Raw genomic sequence first — 16,325 nt, 5'->3', positions numbered from 1 at the left:
TCGTACATATAAAACCCTTACAATAATACCTACGACCAATTCTCTCTCTTATTAATTTTAAATTGCTTTCCTTTTGATATCATTCTAAGGCCTGACATTGTTTTTTACTCTGCAGAGGCTTTATATAAAGAGAATAATTTATGTCATATATTATTGAGAATAAAAAAATTGTGGTAAGATAGAGTTGACTTAATAATATTTTTTAAAAGACCTAGTTAACAACCTAGAGGTTACCCAGATGATGGCAGACAAGAATAACAGCTTTGAAAGGAGCACTACCCTTGGATGGTGTACAAAGTAGAAAACAGATCTTGACAATTGATTTTTTACATGTTGCCATAATTAGTTACTGAAGTGTGGTTAGATAAAACCACATTAAGATGAAACTTAAATGAGTTCTCTCAGTCATCTACTCTGCCTAAAATTTAGTTTTTTTTTTCAATAACATTTTCATAAGAAAATACATTTTTAAACCTTCAAGATCTTCTATGACAATTCCATCACACTCTTGGCCACAAACACAGAAGCAGCATTGCATGAAGAAGGCAATGGGACTGGAACCTATTAAAAAAAATAGAAATACACATTAAAGTCACTTTTAATGTAATTAGAACCACAGATGGGCTGGGAGATGACTCAGCACAGGTTTTGGCTTGCAAGCTTGACAGGTCCTGAGCACTAACACAGAAGCCCAGTGCAACTGTGCACACTTGAATTCCTGGAATTAGGGGTGCAGATATAGGAGGATCCTTAAGACTTTGTGGCCACCCAGTGGGTCTGTTGAGATGTGAAAAACATGATGGAATGACCAGGGAGATGGCTCAGCAAGTAGACACCGATGCCCAAGCCTGAAAAACCCAGTTTAATTTCCAGATGCATACGGTGGAGGGGAAACACTGACACCTACCAGTTGCCCTCTTAACACACACAAGTCATGGCCGGCCTACACATGCACACACAACGAACCCAAAACACACAGATGCACACTTGCTTACAAACTCAAAGTTAACACATATCAATATAATAAGGTGTGTGTGTGTGTGTGTGTGTGTGTGTGTGTGTGTGTGTGTGTGTGTTAGAAAGTGATTGATGAAAACATCAAATATCAATTTTCTGGCTTCCACATGTGCATATACACATAAACACACACACAAACACACTCAAAACGACAGCAAAGAATCTATCAGAATATATTTCACGGAGGTCAAAGATTTTACTTGCATTAATATCAAACAAGGCAAAGAAAATATCTGTTCTTGATTAAATACTTATATCTGTGAATTAAATATGAATGTATCTATATAAGAAAAGAGTACCTACGTATATCAAGAAAAAAATAACTCAAGGAACTTACAAAACTCACAACCAGTTATCCTGTTCACTGCTTAGAAATCCTCATCACTGTAATATGATATTTATCATGTGAAGCATTTTATTAAAAACAAATGCTAGTTCTTATTTAGCCTACACACAATAGCTAATGTCAGAGGAATAGTGACAGCTTCTCTTGCCTGTTTCCTCTCCCCCCTTATTTTGATTTTCTTAGTCCCCTTTTCGTCTTTGCTTTACTTCCCTCCTTCCTTCTTTTGTTCTTTCTTTTCATGCTCTTGATAAACATAACACTAGTTTACCTATACTGAGCCTTTAAAAAGAATATGTGATTACTACAGATAATTTTGATCTTTTAAGAGAAAACTCTATTCAAATTCAATAGAGGAAAATTTAGTTCACATTCCACACATATTATTCAAGCAGAAGAGTCGTTTTTATAAGCATTGATTAAAATGAGTTCTGCAAAGCTTGATGTCACACAGAAAATTTTCTAAGCATTGCTGGAGAATACTCTCATGACCTATGATCTCATTGATAAGGGGAAAGGTAAAATTGAAACTTGAAACACAGCAGTTGCAACATTGCTCATGAAATGTTCTTAGCCTTTAGGCATAGTGACACATTTGTTCCTGATGTCTCCCACTACATGAAATTATATGCAAAAATTAATTGGTTCTTGTAATTAGCAAGATTTACATACTAAGCCAAATGTATCACACCTAGAAAAGTCCTATTTTCGACATAAAATTAAAAGACAAAAGAAAAATTAATATAAAATATAATTTGTGTGTTTATTATAACCATAAATATTATCTGGTTGAAATTTTAGCTTCCTTAATTATTTAGAAAACAAAAAAATTATAAAAGATAACAATGAAGCCACATTGTGGACAAAAAACTATACATACATATTACAGCATTATCATGTAAGAAAAATAAAAATAAAGAATTCTAAACTATCGAAAGGAAGGCAAAGATCAGTGCACTTCCAATCCCTGCACTCAGTACTGGTAACAGGAAGGACAGAAACTGGTGACCAGTATGGGCTACATAATAAGAGCCTGCAAAAATGGCCTCAGTAAATACAAATAACAAACATCTGCGGGAAGTTTCAAAGCTGTCATTTTCACTGAACACAGAACAAGATTGAATAATTCATTTTAATAGTGTGCATAATTTCAAAATGAAAGAATACTGAACAAATACGAATATGGTACGTTCATGCATGTACAGGAACAAAATATCCCTGATATGACTGTAGATGGTAATTATTTAAAGGATTTTTACTGCTTTATTATAAAAATAATAAATGTATAAGGAGAGTTATAATACTTCAAATACATACATCATCAAAATGTTATATGATACTCCATGAATATACAGATTGTATGTGTCTATATTTCAATCACAAATACATTAAAATTTGAAAGAGGAAGGTGGAGTAAGAAGAGGGGAAAAAGAAACTGAAGGAGGAGAAAGAAGGAAAAAAGAAGAGAGAAGAAGGGTGTAGGGGTATGGAAGTATGGAGATTGCTCAGTGTATAAAGTACTTTCTGTGAAAGCCTGGAGATCTGATTTTTTTTTTAAATCTCCAACAGCCATATAAACTATCTGGGCATGGTGACAAAGTGTCTTTAACCCATCACTAGGTGTAGAGACAGGAGAATTCCTAGAGCTTGCTAGCCAGGCAATCCACTGACAAGTTCCAAATTCAGCAACAGACTTTATCTCAAAAACTAAGATGGATAAGTGACAGAGGAAGATAACTCAGATCAGACATCACCCTCTGGGCCCCACGCATGGATGCATGGCAAGTATACATACAGCTACACACACACACACACACACACACACACACACACACTAATATAGCAATGTAACACACACAGAAAGATAGTCACTCATCAAAAACAACAGTCTAACATTTTTAAAAGAAGAAATAGTACAGCACTATACAATATTAACTTAAAAATAATTACAGCTATGATGGCACAAAGGTTTGAGCCAGAAGCAAGACAGGAAACAGGCATACAGCAAGTGGAACTGACAGAAAACACTTGGCCAGAAAGTGAGATCAAGCAATTGATAAATGCGAGAGAGGAATCCTCAAGAAAAAAAGGAGCAAGCAGAGACAAGAAAGAGGAACCCTCAGAATGAGGGGAGCAACTAGAGAAGTGGTCAGAAGTAGAATGGCTTGATTTTTGTCAAGATCAAGGAAAACTATAAACTACAGACTCAAAAAATTCAATGAATATTAAAACTGTGAATAAAACATATCAAGACACATTATCAAACTAACAAAACTAGTCATGAAGTAAAAAATTTCAAGGTGATAAAAAGAAAACCAAGACAGATACAGCAAAATAAAATAATAAAATAAAATTGAAAGATTTCTTATATACAATGGGATAAATAACACCATAGATAAAGAGCTAAATTGCTGAGAGAAAAACAGTGTCTGTCGACATGGAAATTTATGATTAAACTGTATTTCAAGTAAGGACAAGGATACAAATGACTTGATTTATCATAAGCAGACTATAAGAAACTAAAAATTTTACCAATGAATGAGAAATATAGCCTGTGAAATTCTGGAATGAAGAAGACCAAAGCTAGTCAATATAGGAATAAACTGAAAACATGCTCTCTTGTCTTTATACATCTTCCAAATAATTGACCAGTGTGAAAATCACGTCTGTGAATTGATAGGTCTTGTGAAGTATATGTAAAAGGAGGTGTGATGATATTAGCACAAAGAGAGGAAGATGAAGTAGCATTTCATCGCTGCTGTGAAATCCTCCATCATTTGAGCCAGGATTAAATGTTCGAGAAAGAAATAGTTACCAAGAACTACGTGAATAAAATTTAAAATGAAAAATGCCCAAGCCTATAGAAATTAGCTAAAGCGATGATCAAAGAGTTCTTATTATCAAGTTGAAAGCTCTTACATCTCTCTTTAAAAGTTGGTAAATGTTTAAAAGTAACTTCAAGGTATATAAATAGGAACAAAAGAATGATAGAGTTGAGAGAAAATTGAAAAACTATTTGAACACATACAGAGAGATAGTGGAGGACATAAGTTCTGAGTTTTTTTAAAAAGTTAATAAAAGGCCGGGCGGTGGTGGCACACGCCTGTAATCCCAGAACTCGGGAGGCAGAGGCAGGCGGATCTCTGTGAGTTCGAGACCAGCCTGGTCTACAAAGGGAGTTCCAGGACAGGCTCCAAAACCACAGAGAAACCCTGTCTCGAAAAAACCAAACAAAAATAAAATAAAAATAAAAAAAAAATAAATAAAAAGTTAATAAAATGGATATGCCTTACACTAGGCTGAACCAAGCTGCAAATGCGCAGCATTGCAAAAGGGACGTTCTGATTCTTAGGACATTGTAAAGCCAAGCTGTTAATTCAGTTGCCCTCACTTCACCCCTGCTGCTCTGGTTTGGCTGCACCACTCGTCTGCGCATGCTCTAGGGCTCTAGGCTAACTTTCATCTATGCTATGTGCCCTCATGGTCCTCAGGCAGAACAAATCAATGTTCTTAGTCAGTGGGTCTCAGCCCTCCTAACGCTGTGACCTTTAATGTAGTTCCTCACGTTGTGGTGACCTCCAACCATAAAATTATTTTTGTTACTACTTCATAATTTTGCTACTGTTATGAATCATATTGTAAATGTCTGTGTTTTCCAGTGGCCTCAGGTGAGCCCCATGATGGCAAAGGGATCACAACCCCCAGGTTGAGAACCATTGCTCTTAGCGGTACAGTTGGTGTAAATCACCATTTATACCATTGGCCTTAGTGGTTTGTTTGCAAAGTCCCAGACAAATATCAGCATGGTCTCACCACTCTGACACAGAAGAGGAAACAATGAAAGCAGAAAAATTAGATGAAGGAGGACTTTTACGCACTTTGAATAAAAAGCTGGACTCTGGGGCTCAAGCTGTAGGTCAAATGTAGAGAGTTCTACAGGCATGAAAAGCCCTGAATTTAATCCCCAATACCACCACCACTACAACCCACAACAAAAAGGAACAGTAGAACTGATTTATGATTTATGATTGACAACTTAGAACAAATTACACTCTGGATAACATTATGATAACAGACATAAGAGATGTTTAAATTAAAAATTATTGAGTTATATTTCATCAAAAGTGGCTTCTTTTGAAATGGCATTGTTCAGTTGGGTGTGATGGCACATGCCTTAAACCTAGCACTTAGGTAGGCAATGAAGACAGGTGTGAGTTTGAGGCCAGCCTGCCCTACACAGCAATTTTCAGATCAATGTGGTTAGACACTCTCCCCCCCCCAAAAAAAATCAAATGGCATTGTTTAAAACAAAGAAATTGAAAGTAAGAGACTAGAAGAAAGTATTTTGAAGATATAGGTATGAAAAAGACTGGCAGCCAAAATATATTAAGAATTCTTACAACTTAAAGTTGTAAAACATTGAGGCTTTTCTTTAGGAGCAAATTATTTTTTGTTTGTTTTTAACAGAACAAAAACACACCTGAACATTGAAAAGTATGTTTAACTGTGGTATTAATCATCACAGTGAAATGCAAATTAAACACTAATGAGACACACCACACATGCTACCATGGTAAATGTAAATTGGCAACTACCAAATGTTGGCAGGATCTAGAACAAATGGTATTGCCATAGTATGTTTGCGGGAACACAAAATAAGACAACTTTGGCAAAGAACTTGTCTCTTGTAAAGTTAAACAAGCCATACCACACAAACATTCCACACCTAGGTGTTTGAAACAGAAATGAAAATACATGCCTACACAAAGATCTGTACACAAATGTTCAGGGCAGTGTTTACTGTATAGACATGCTGTGCTTTCCATCAGCAGATGATGCAAACAAACTCTGGTACACCTTTAGGATTCACAGATTTTTAAGGTACTGAGGGACAATGATTCTCAGCATTACGCTGAACAAAAGACCAACGTGGATGGTTTGTGTGCCTTGGTCCCTAGCTAATGAAGCTTGTCTCTGCAGTTCCACGTCTGAAATGATGTGAGGAAGTATTCCGGGAGGGGAGAAACAGGCTAATCTCTCAATATGTCAACAGGAATGCTCACATTAGCCACAACCAAATGAAATACATGCTTAAAATGGATGCATCTAGCTATGTCTCATCCTTTATGCATCGTCAAAAATTCTCATCCTTTGGTTACATATTTTTGAAATACATGAAATAGATTTTTAAAAAAGCAAACTGTAGTGGTTCTACCAGAATCTAAGGCTAATACTTCACGAGCATTTAATATGTGTGGTTATGGGCTCAAGAAGGTTATGCTTATTTTGTTTCTATGAGACTTCAACCTAAAGTAAACAATTTTGATGAAGTCAAAACTTTCCACTGAAGGTTAAGAAAGGTTAAGTGAAATGTTGAGTTAGAGAAAGAAATTCCTATAAATAAATAGTATTATTTGTTTATTCATTTATTTATTTTGCCAATATACATTTGACTAATATTCCATGCCAGTGCATGGGCTCCAACTAAATAAATGCAAAAATATAATAATAATAATAATAATAATAATAATAATTTGTTCTCTCTAACTGGTGATGTTTTGTTTTAAAATGGAAGGGTGTATAAAACCCCATGTTTTCCTTAGGATTTTAAAATTCAAATACATCCTCCAATTTCTCATTCATGTTTCCAATTTCATACTTAGAATCTAGGTTTTCCATTTTCACAATGTAATGATTTTGCATGGGAGCGACCTTTGCGGTGGGTGAGAGACAAACCACAGTGGGTGACGCCATGCAGACAGAGCTTAGGTGAGGAGTTTATTGAGAGAAGGGGAAGCGGTGGAGAGAGAAAGAGAAAAAAAAAAGAAAAACAGAGACAGAGAGAGACAGACAGAGAAACAGAGACAGACACAGAGAGAGATAGACAGAGAGAGAAACAGAGACAGAGAGACAGAAAGAGACAGAGACAGAGACAGAGAGAGGTAGGGACCTACTTGCCTCTTCAGAAGAACAGTAAAGAGAACAGGAATGGGTGGAACTTGTTTTTTTTGTTTGTTTGGTTGGTTGGTTGGTTGGTTGGTTGGTTGGTTGGTTGGTTGGTTGGTTTGGTTTGGTTTGGTTTGGTTTGGTTTTGCAAGACAAGGTTTCTCTGTAGTTTTGGTGCCTGTCCTGCAACTAGCTCTTGTAGACCACGCTGGCTTCGAACTCACAGATGTCTGTCTGTCTTTACCTCCCCAGTGCTGGGATTGAAGGCAGGAGCCACCACCGCCCGACTGGAGCTTGTCTTTTTCTTTCTTTCTTTTTTTTTCAAGACAGGGTTTCACTGTAGTTTTAGAACCTGTCCTGGAACTAGCTCTTGTACACCAGCCTGGCCTCAAACTCACAGAGATACGCCTGCCTCTGCCTCAAGGGACCTTTTTCTACCTGCATACAGATTAGTGACATAGCAGCCATAGGACACTGGACTGGCCAAAGTACTGCCTGAGTACATCCTGCCAGGTGGCAGGGGCCAGCATAATGCCTGAATGCTAGCATTCATAATCCTAACATACATAACAGTGTAGTCAGTTCCTGGTTCTGTGTTTGGCTTTTGATTCATTTTCATGAAGAAATGGAGATAAAACTACTGTGTATGTATTAAGGCCCACTTTACATTATGAACTTCAGGAAAAATAGTTGCTGAGGGTCTTGTACTCTCATAATCTGCTTCATGAGTGTGAGACAGTGTGTAACTTTGGAAAGTTAGTGATATGAAAAATATGATTTTGCATATCAAAAAATTTCTCTCAGTAAAATATACTTCTCAAATGAGTCACACGAATCAACTTCCTGTGAATATTGCCATCTCCTCAATAAAGTATTAATTTACTCAAATTAGAAACAGTTCCTATCTGCTGGTTCTTCCTGAAGATGAAGCAAACTAAGAAGCTGATCAACATTGCAAACGACTGACATTTTACACATAGCGCATTCCAGAGCATTGATGTTCCACAGACTGGCCAACTTAGCCTTACTATAGGGTTCTTCTATTTGTCAAGATTTTCACAGGAGAACCAAACTGGTACCTAAGACAAGGATGTGATCTAGAGTTTTGCAGGAGAACCAAGGCATAATGTTATTCTTGGTTAGTACGGCCCAGAGTCAAGAGCAGTGCTCTGCTCTAGAGAGTAAGAGAGAAAAAGAGAGCAAACATTCCCTGCTCCAATGTCCACTCTGCTCAGACCTTTAAACTGGATGGGTGATGACTGCCTACAGAGGAGAATTCAATCTTCATTACTTATCTCAAGTGTTAATTTGAGATGTGTATCTCAACCACACATAACCTTACAGACTCACATAGTGTGTCGCATAATCAAATTATGTGAACACTCTGCCCTAGTCAAATTGTCATGAAATTAATCCTCAGAGTCCTCACTTTTATGTATTTTAACAAATGATTGCATCTTTCCCAGAAACATTCCTTCCTTTGGACGTCTATGGCAAACAAAGATTATGACACTCAAACATGACAAGACACACCAAGGAAATGAGCTGGAAAGGAAAACAAATGGTCAAAAAACCACATTCATGTAACAGAGCATAAGTTTGGGAACATCTACATTTTATATAAGCAAGTAGATTTTAGAGGATTGTCCAGAAAATGCACTTCAAGTAAAAAGATGTGTTGGATGAACATAGTTGAATCTTATACTTCAAATTGTGCTTTTGCTTTTGGTACATCTCTCAGCTACTTCTGTGCTCTGCCCCAGAGCTTGAAACCTTCATTGCCATATCAAAGCTCTTGACAGAGTCCCAAAGATCCATCAGCAGAAAATAGATCATGTAATCTTTCTTCATAAAATAGTGTTTCTATGTTTTAATTATTAGAAATGTAAACACAAAAGGAAAAACAATAAGAACATGGCAATCTTAAATAAAAATATATTCCAAGGACTTGAGAAATGGCTCAGTGGTTAAGAGCACTTGTTGCTCTTACAGAGTAACTGGGCTCAGTTCCCATAGGGGCTTGCAACCATCTTTAATTCCAGTTCCAGGGCACTGACCCCTTTTCTGGCCTCTGTGAACAAAAAAAAAAAAATAATCACACATGGTACACATACATTCATGCAGGCAAAAAAGTTCACACACATTTTAAAAAATGTTATCCCAAGAAGTAATTCTGTAGCACTTTCTTCCAATAGATGAGCAAAATGTGGCACAGCTTTCTTGGCAAAAGTTAAGCAGTATACATTTTTTCTAAATATATATATATATATATATATATATATATATATATATGATCAACTTGGAATAAATTAAAAATTATATACAAATTAACACTCTAAGAAAACTCTATGTTCCATAAGAAAATTAATCACTTATTTGAGAACTCCAAAGTGTTGAAATTTTGCAATTCATTTTTATTATGACAAGATTATATTCCAGGCTGTGATAGCAAAGTCCATTTTTGAAATTAATACTTTAAGTCTAATTTGATATTAATTTTTTTTGAGACAGGGCTTCTCTGTGTAACAGCCCTAGCTGTTCTGGAACAAGCTGTGTAGACCAGGCTAGCCTCAAACTCAGATAGCCACCTCCTGAGTGCTGGGATTAAAGGTGTGCACCACCACTATCCAACTCAAGATTAATTTCTAATTTTTTTATTATAATATCTTATTACTTCATTGATAATTTCATATATACATACAATGTAATTGTGGCCACCTTCCAGCTCCACCTCTCCTACCTCTCCTCCCATCTTTATGTTACTACCCACCATTTTTTGATAACCCAACAAGTCCAATTTGTGCTACCATATACTCATGGGTATAGGGTCATTCTCCAGAGCATAGTTGATCCACCAGAATCCACAACCTTAAAGAACTGACTCTCCCTCCCCAAAAGCCATCCAGCTCTCAGGAGCTCTTTCCTCCCCTGTGCTGGAATGCTGCCTGGCTTGTTCTTGTGTAGGCAAGCGCAGCCCCTGTGAGTTAAGGAGTGCAGCTGGTCCTGTCATATCTAGAAGACGCTCTTTTGCTCTGGTCCTCCCTGACTCTGGCTCTTAAAATCTTTCTACCTCCTCTTCCTTGATGTTCGTTGAGCCTGGAGGGAAAGGAAAGTGGCTCTCTGTGCTCTGACCCATTGTGAGTTTCTGTGGTATCTATCTGCTGCTCTAAAAACCACTCTGATGAGATCTAAGCATTTCATTGGTAGAGGGGTGAGAGATACAGACGTAGAAAGCAGGTTGATACGATGTCCATTCAGTAAAGTAATGGTGGTAGGTTCATCCTCAAGCATATGATCTTCCCAACCATGTGTTCTTAGAACAGTACTAAGCATGAACCTCCTCCAGTGAAGCTGACAGTTAAGTTGGTTACTGTTCTGTTACTATTGCACCCACGGGCATAACATCCATGGATAACATCCATGCTGATCATTATTTTAGCTCTATGAGTTCACAGCTGAGTAAGATTGTTGACGCCTTTTCTCTCTAGCAATCTACATATCATTTTCAAATACTGTGAAAGCCAGTCAGCAGGAAAAAAGCTTCCTAGCTCATGCCAATTTGATTTCTCCATGTCCTAGGACAATATCGTGTAGGAAGAGAGATAGCCATAGGGAAACCTACTATTTTATTATATATACATTTATTCACACAAAAAAGTTTAATTGGAGTTAGTCTACAGAGGGGATAAAGCCATAGTCACCAAAAAAGTCCAGGGCCATGTATGTGATACTTCTAGAGTTGTTGGTCAGGGGTATCCTGCAAACCCCGAAAACAATATAGGGTATTGCCATTGCTCTTAGTTGCCCACCAGCTAAGATATATATAATGAATATTATATAATATAAATTAAAAGCTTATATAAATTAAAGTGGTATTAAAGTCCCTAAAGAATGTTTTTGCCTATGGTAATGATGACTACAATGTAGCTTACTACAAATAAGATGGCTTAACACAAGCATATAAAACATCTAGTTAATGTTCTTGGTTCCAGGTGTATCTCATAAAGCAATATGAGTTTTACTTTGAATCATGGTGATTTTAGTTCTTTACATCACTGTACTGTTTTTAAAAAAAAAATGTACTAAAGCATTAGTTTACTCAAGGGCCAGGGGTAAATTGACATACTTGCATACTTGGGTTAAATACTTAAAATCTGCACATTTGATATTCTGGAAAAAAATATACGATGCCCAAATGCAGTGTTGCCCCATAACTTTTTTTTTTTTTTTTATCCAATCCAGCCCTAATGTATGCAAGCATTTTTGGGAATGTTTCTGCAATTATTCAAAGACTGTACTCGGGGACCGCCAGGTATCACATGCAAATGCTGAGAGTCAAAGAGTTCATTCGCTTCCACCAAATCCCCAACCCCCTGCGGCAACGGCTTGAAGAATATTTCCAGCACGCATGGACTTACACCAACGGCATTGACATGAACATGGTATGTACTTCTGTTTCCCAAAACAGAAGCTCCGCAGGCATTACAGCTATAGCTAAATGAAAGGCCAGTCTCACCAGCTTTGAGCCCCGTGCTTTTGTTTCCTTCTCTTGGATGTTTATTTTTCTCCCCTGGAGATAGTGTCTCATTCTCAATTCATGGCATTGCATGGTGCTATATCTAGTTATACTGTGTGGCAAAGGCATTATAACGTGATGCAAACTGATATAACTATGTGTCATAGAGTTCCCATCTCCAATTAAAGGAAACATTGGTCTTGGCTAAAACTCAGGCCTTCGTGATATGGCCTGGTTACAAACGAGCAAATAAATAACAACAAGAAAAGTTGCTGAGCCTATGCTCAATTAAGATTCCAAAAACCAACTGTGACAATTGGATGAGCCTAAGCAGCCATCCAAGATGAACATACTTTTGGAGTAGGACATCTTGAATATTTGTAGGAAAGTTTAGAGACCTTAAGTATGTCAGAAAGCACTTTCTGATAGGAAGTTTCATACTTCCTTTAACAATTAATTAAATTCCATTTCAATATATTTACTTGGTTTAATGACTCTCTGCTCAAGGAGGGGACAAGTATTCCTTAACACCTTTTGAATACTTGATTTTTTTTTAAAAAAAAACACACTTTTCAGAAGCATCTCAATCACTGCATAGAAGTCTAGTTAAGATTAATGAGTTCTGAAGAGCTCTTTTTGGGATTAAGAGCATTGCTCATATTATTTACTTTGCTGTTTGGCTTTAGACATTTAATGCTACAGATAAATTATACAACAAAGCCAAACCCCACTGATTAGTACAGAGCTATAGAAAAAAAAAAAACCAAAACACCGCACGTCCTTACATCACTCCCCTGTTCTGAAAATAAATTATCCATGTTTGATTCCATCAATTACATGATGCCATTTTTGTGTGAGTGTATATAGACAATTTAGATGGCTATTTACCATTTGAATCAAAATCAGAAATCACGGTGAAAGCCATAGAGCACTTGCTGCCAACTCAAAGACACATTTATATGTAGATAAATTTATCATAGCTGCATGTGATTTATTTGCTGAGAAATACCATCATATTATAAAATTTTTAATTTGAAGAAATACACAAGTTCCTTAGAGCTGAAAAAATGTAGCTCAAGCTGATGAGCTGTGATTTTCAGGTGTCCCAAAGTTCACGGTGAAAAAGCCACTTATTAAATTAATCTCTCCTGAGGTGGTTTTTAATCTAGCAAGAAAGAGCACCTGTATATATTGGTTGCTTTTTATAAATTGTTACTGTGCTTGTTTAACAAAGATACCAGCATTCAAAACCGCTGAGGAATCTCTAGTGCCGGGCTTGCTTAAGCAGTGTCAAGTATTTTTAATTAAAATATGCGTCACTCAAGTTTATTGTTTCATACTGTCAGGGTATTTCAATAACAGTAATAAAACAGCCATTTATTTATGTCCCTTCTCCATAAAACTTAGATTTATAACCATTTTTATGATAAAATATTTTTGTAACAACTATTTACCTATCATTGTTTGACTCTATTACCTATAAATATGGTTTCTATACCACTTGCCTATTTACAATGTACTTATGAAAGATTTATCTCTTTCCTGCCTGCTTCACACCTTAACACACGGAATCACAACACCCACCGGTAAGAACAGGAGGTATTTATATCCAATTTAATTCTCGTGTAAATTGTGGAGAATACCCTTGTTATCTGTCAGGTTTAGAGCTTGTTAAATGATTTCCAGGGTTAGTTCTGATCTTTTTTTTTGCATGATATAACAAAGGAAATAGAGAGCAAGAAGCTGGGGAAGATAACATGGATGAGGCCGAGTACAGAATAGCAATTCTCCATCTCAGTAACAACTTGACCTCCAATAACGTTGATGTACAATTTCCTACGCCCCACAAAAATCCACGTCTCTGCCCCCATTCCCAAGCTGGTAGAGGTTATGGGTATACGGTTTGCATTAGATAACTGTCATAAAGAAAATGTCATTCTCTTTCATCACCCTCTCTTCATGATGTAGGTGCTTTTCCCTCCTCTCATCTGCATGCCAGTTTTACATGATCCTGGAGCGTGTGAGCTCTAAGCCATGTGCCGCTGAGACTTGCATGTGGTTTTGAAAACTTGACTTTGCACGAACTCCTTGTTTGTACATGGTGTCTACATTTTCATTTTGTGACTGCAAAGTGAGTAAAAAAGAAAAAAAAAACTCAGTATGAGATAACTCCGCACAGAGCAAATGGAAGATTTTGCTATAAGTATGATGTGTAAAACAACGTTGATTAGAGAAAAGCAACTGTACTATGGGACTGCCAAAAACACATTGTTAATGATTATTGTGTCTTGTCAAGTTATTGTTGGTAAAATTATAATTTTAAAACAATTTAAAATCAGCTAGTTTATGTACTGTGATACATAAAACTACATCAAACTGTTGTATTTTGCATCTACATTCCATATTATTTTATTTAAGTATAAGCTTAAATATAATTTCTCATGAAGCATTTCAGGCCATTTTTTACTGTTCAATCATCTTCAAATGAAGTAAAGGTTTCCAAACACACAGTAAATTCACTTAAAATTATTTCACAATCCAAGACATTTGATTGCTTAGGAGACCACCAAAACATCGAAATAATTGACCTAAAAAAAAGTGGGGCCATATTTCTTACTCCTTCTGTTTTTTACTTTTCATATATACTGCTGCCAGTATGTTCCAGAATAGAAAACAATTATGGATTCCCTTTTACTTGAACCAAATAGGCTGAAGAAAAAAAAGGAAAGGGTCAAACCAACAAAGATAGTGAAAGGAATGTGTTTTTCAGGGTCTGGCTTCAGTTTTAGCACTGTATAATTGTCTCAAGCATGTGCACAGATTAATCCTGAAAAATTCATACAGAAAACGGACTGATTGATAATAAAGAGATGTGTTCTCGAGTTAGAGCTAGCAACATTTCAAGGAATTTCTTCAAATCAAAGTCATCTCTTAACCGAACCAGAAACTTTCTGAAGTTAGCCAACATTATTTTAGTTTGACGAACAACAAGAAAATAAAAACTGTTTTCCATCTAAATGTAGAATTCAAGCAGACTAATACCAGACTATGAGCTAGGCTTGATACTTGATGGTCCAAATGTCCCTTATCATGACAGGAAGTAATCTCTATAATTTAATATTGGCTTGGAAGAAAATCACGTGTGCACACTTAGTGGATTTTTGCCTTGCCTAAAATTTCTGTTGTGACAACAACCAAGTAATGGCTGAGAAACAGGAAAAAGTCAAGAGACCTGGGCACTTGTCCTCAGCCTGCCACCGTCTTGAGCAAGTCACTTATACTTTCTACAGTTCTGATACACTCACCACGTATAAGCATGCATCTGTACTCAAATACAGTGTGTGTACATCATAGCCTATCAGCTGCCACTTCCTCCACTCCCTGTAAGGAGTATCCAAGCCTTCCTCGTGGAGCATCTTGCAATGGATGTAGTGCAAAAACCACTCATCTACGTCTCTATTAGAATTGCTGATTGTAGAGAAAAAAGGTAACCAGCAGGAAACATGAGCATGAGAGCAAGTCATACATGCACACGCGCGCACACACACAGTGAATTAGGTAGTCCGGGCACATTTTTATTTAGTTGGTTTTCGGAAGAACAGGGTTGGGGGAATGGACTTTTTATTAGGACTGTTCAATAAAGGCAGTTTTGAGAGATGCGAATAGAAGTATCCAGATTAATGGACTAGATGATAAGATTCTCCAGAAAGGTGAACAGATAAAAAAAAATCACTTAGAACACAGTGATTATGTGTTGAGAATAGTGTGGTGTGGTGTCTTTCAGGAAAAAGAGAGATAGTATGGTATTACATGATCTAACCAGACTCCCCATGAACGGTGAGGTGGGTGATGCTATGGGAGGGGTAGAGCTGTAAGAGTGGAGTCTTGGAAGATTTCAGTGAAGTCATCCTAGCAGGCTAAAAGTCTTCTCAAGCCCAGTGACATTCTGCATGACACAGCATGTTTCTTAAAGGAGTCAGCACGTAAAACCAAAGGAGAAGTAAAGCTGATAAATGGCAGATTAGTCAACAGAGGTCATAATTTCTTGGGGCTGGTGGGATTTCTAAGGAATATTTTAATCATATTGTGTTTTCTTTATTTTCACATTACTTCTAGTTTCTCAACTCCCTGGCAGAAATGCCTCCAGTGCTAGCATTGGAGTCACCGCTGCGTTCGTGGTCTAATTGTACTCAATGAAAGTCTCATGTTAGGGACAGGGAGACAGCTCACTCTGCCTCAAAAGCATGAAGATTTGAGTTCAATCCCCACAACTCATTCAGAATTTTTATTCAGAGAAATAAAAATAATGTAGTAGCTCTTACTTAAGACTCCACCCCCAGGAAGACAGACAAGGCAGAGCTCCAAGACTCTCAGGCACACCAGCCTAGCCTACTAGGTATAGTCAAGGCTAATTAGAGACTTTGTATCAGTTTTTTTTTTAAGAAGAAGAAGAAGAAGAAGAAGAAGAAGAAGAGGAGGAGGAGGAGGAGGAGGAGGAGGAGG

At 36.9% G+C, this 16,325-nt stretch overlaps 1 protein-coding gene across 5 annotated transcripts in view; it reads left to right on the top strand.

Annotated features, from left to right (window-relative positions):
• Kcnh7 (potassium voltage-gated channel subfamily H member 7) overlaps positions 1 to 16,325 on the top strand; it is a 427,553-nt gene that overhangs the window by 362,046 nt on the left and 49,182 nt on the right. For 2 of the 5 annotated variants that reach the window (XM_026778717.1, XM_026778716.1), the window contains one exon: positions 11,549 to 11,749. In XM_026778717.1, coding sequence (XP_026634518.1) covers positions 11,549 to 11,749 — 201 coding nt within the window. Of the gene's footprint in view, positions 1 to 11,548; positions 11,809 to 16,325 lie in introns of those variants that run through there. The other 3 variants (XM_026778715.1, XM_026778718.1, XM_026778719.1) reach the window with 2 other exon arrangements.

The sequence above is a fragment of the Microtus ochrogaster genome, chromosome 4, assembly GCF_000317375.1.
Source record: "Microtus ochrogaster isolate Prairie Vole_2 chromosome 4, MicOch1.0, whole genome shotgun sequence".
NCBI lineage: Eukaryota > Metazoa > Chordata > Mammalia > Rodentia > Cricetidae > Microtus > Microtus ochrogaster.
The sequence above is the reverse complement of the archived record's forward strand: the minus strand, read 5'-3'. Positions and strand labels throughout refer to the sequence as shown.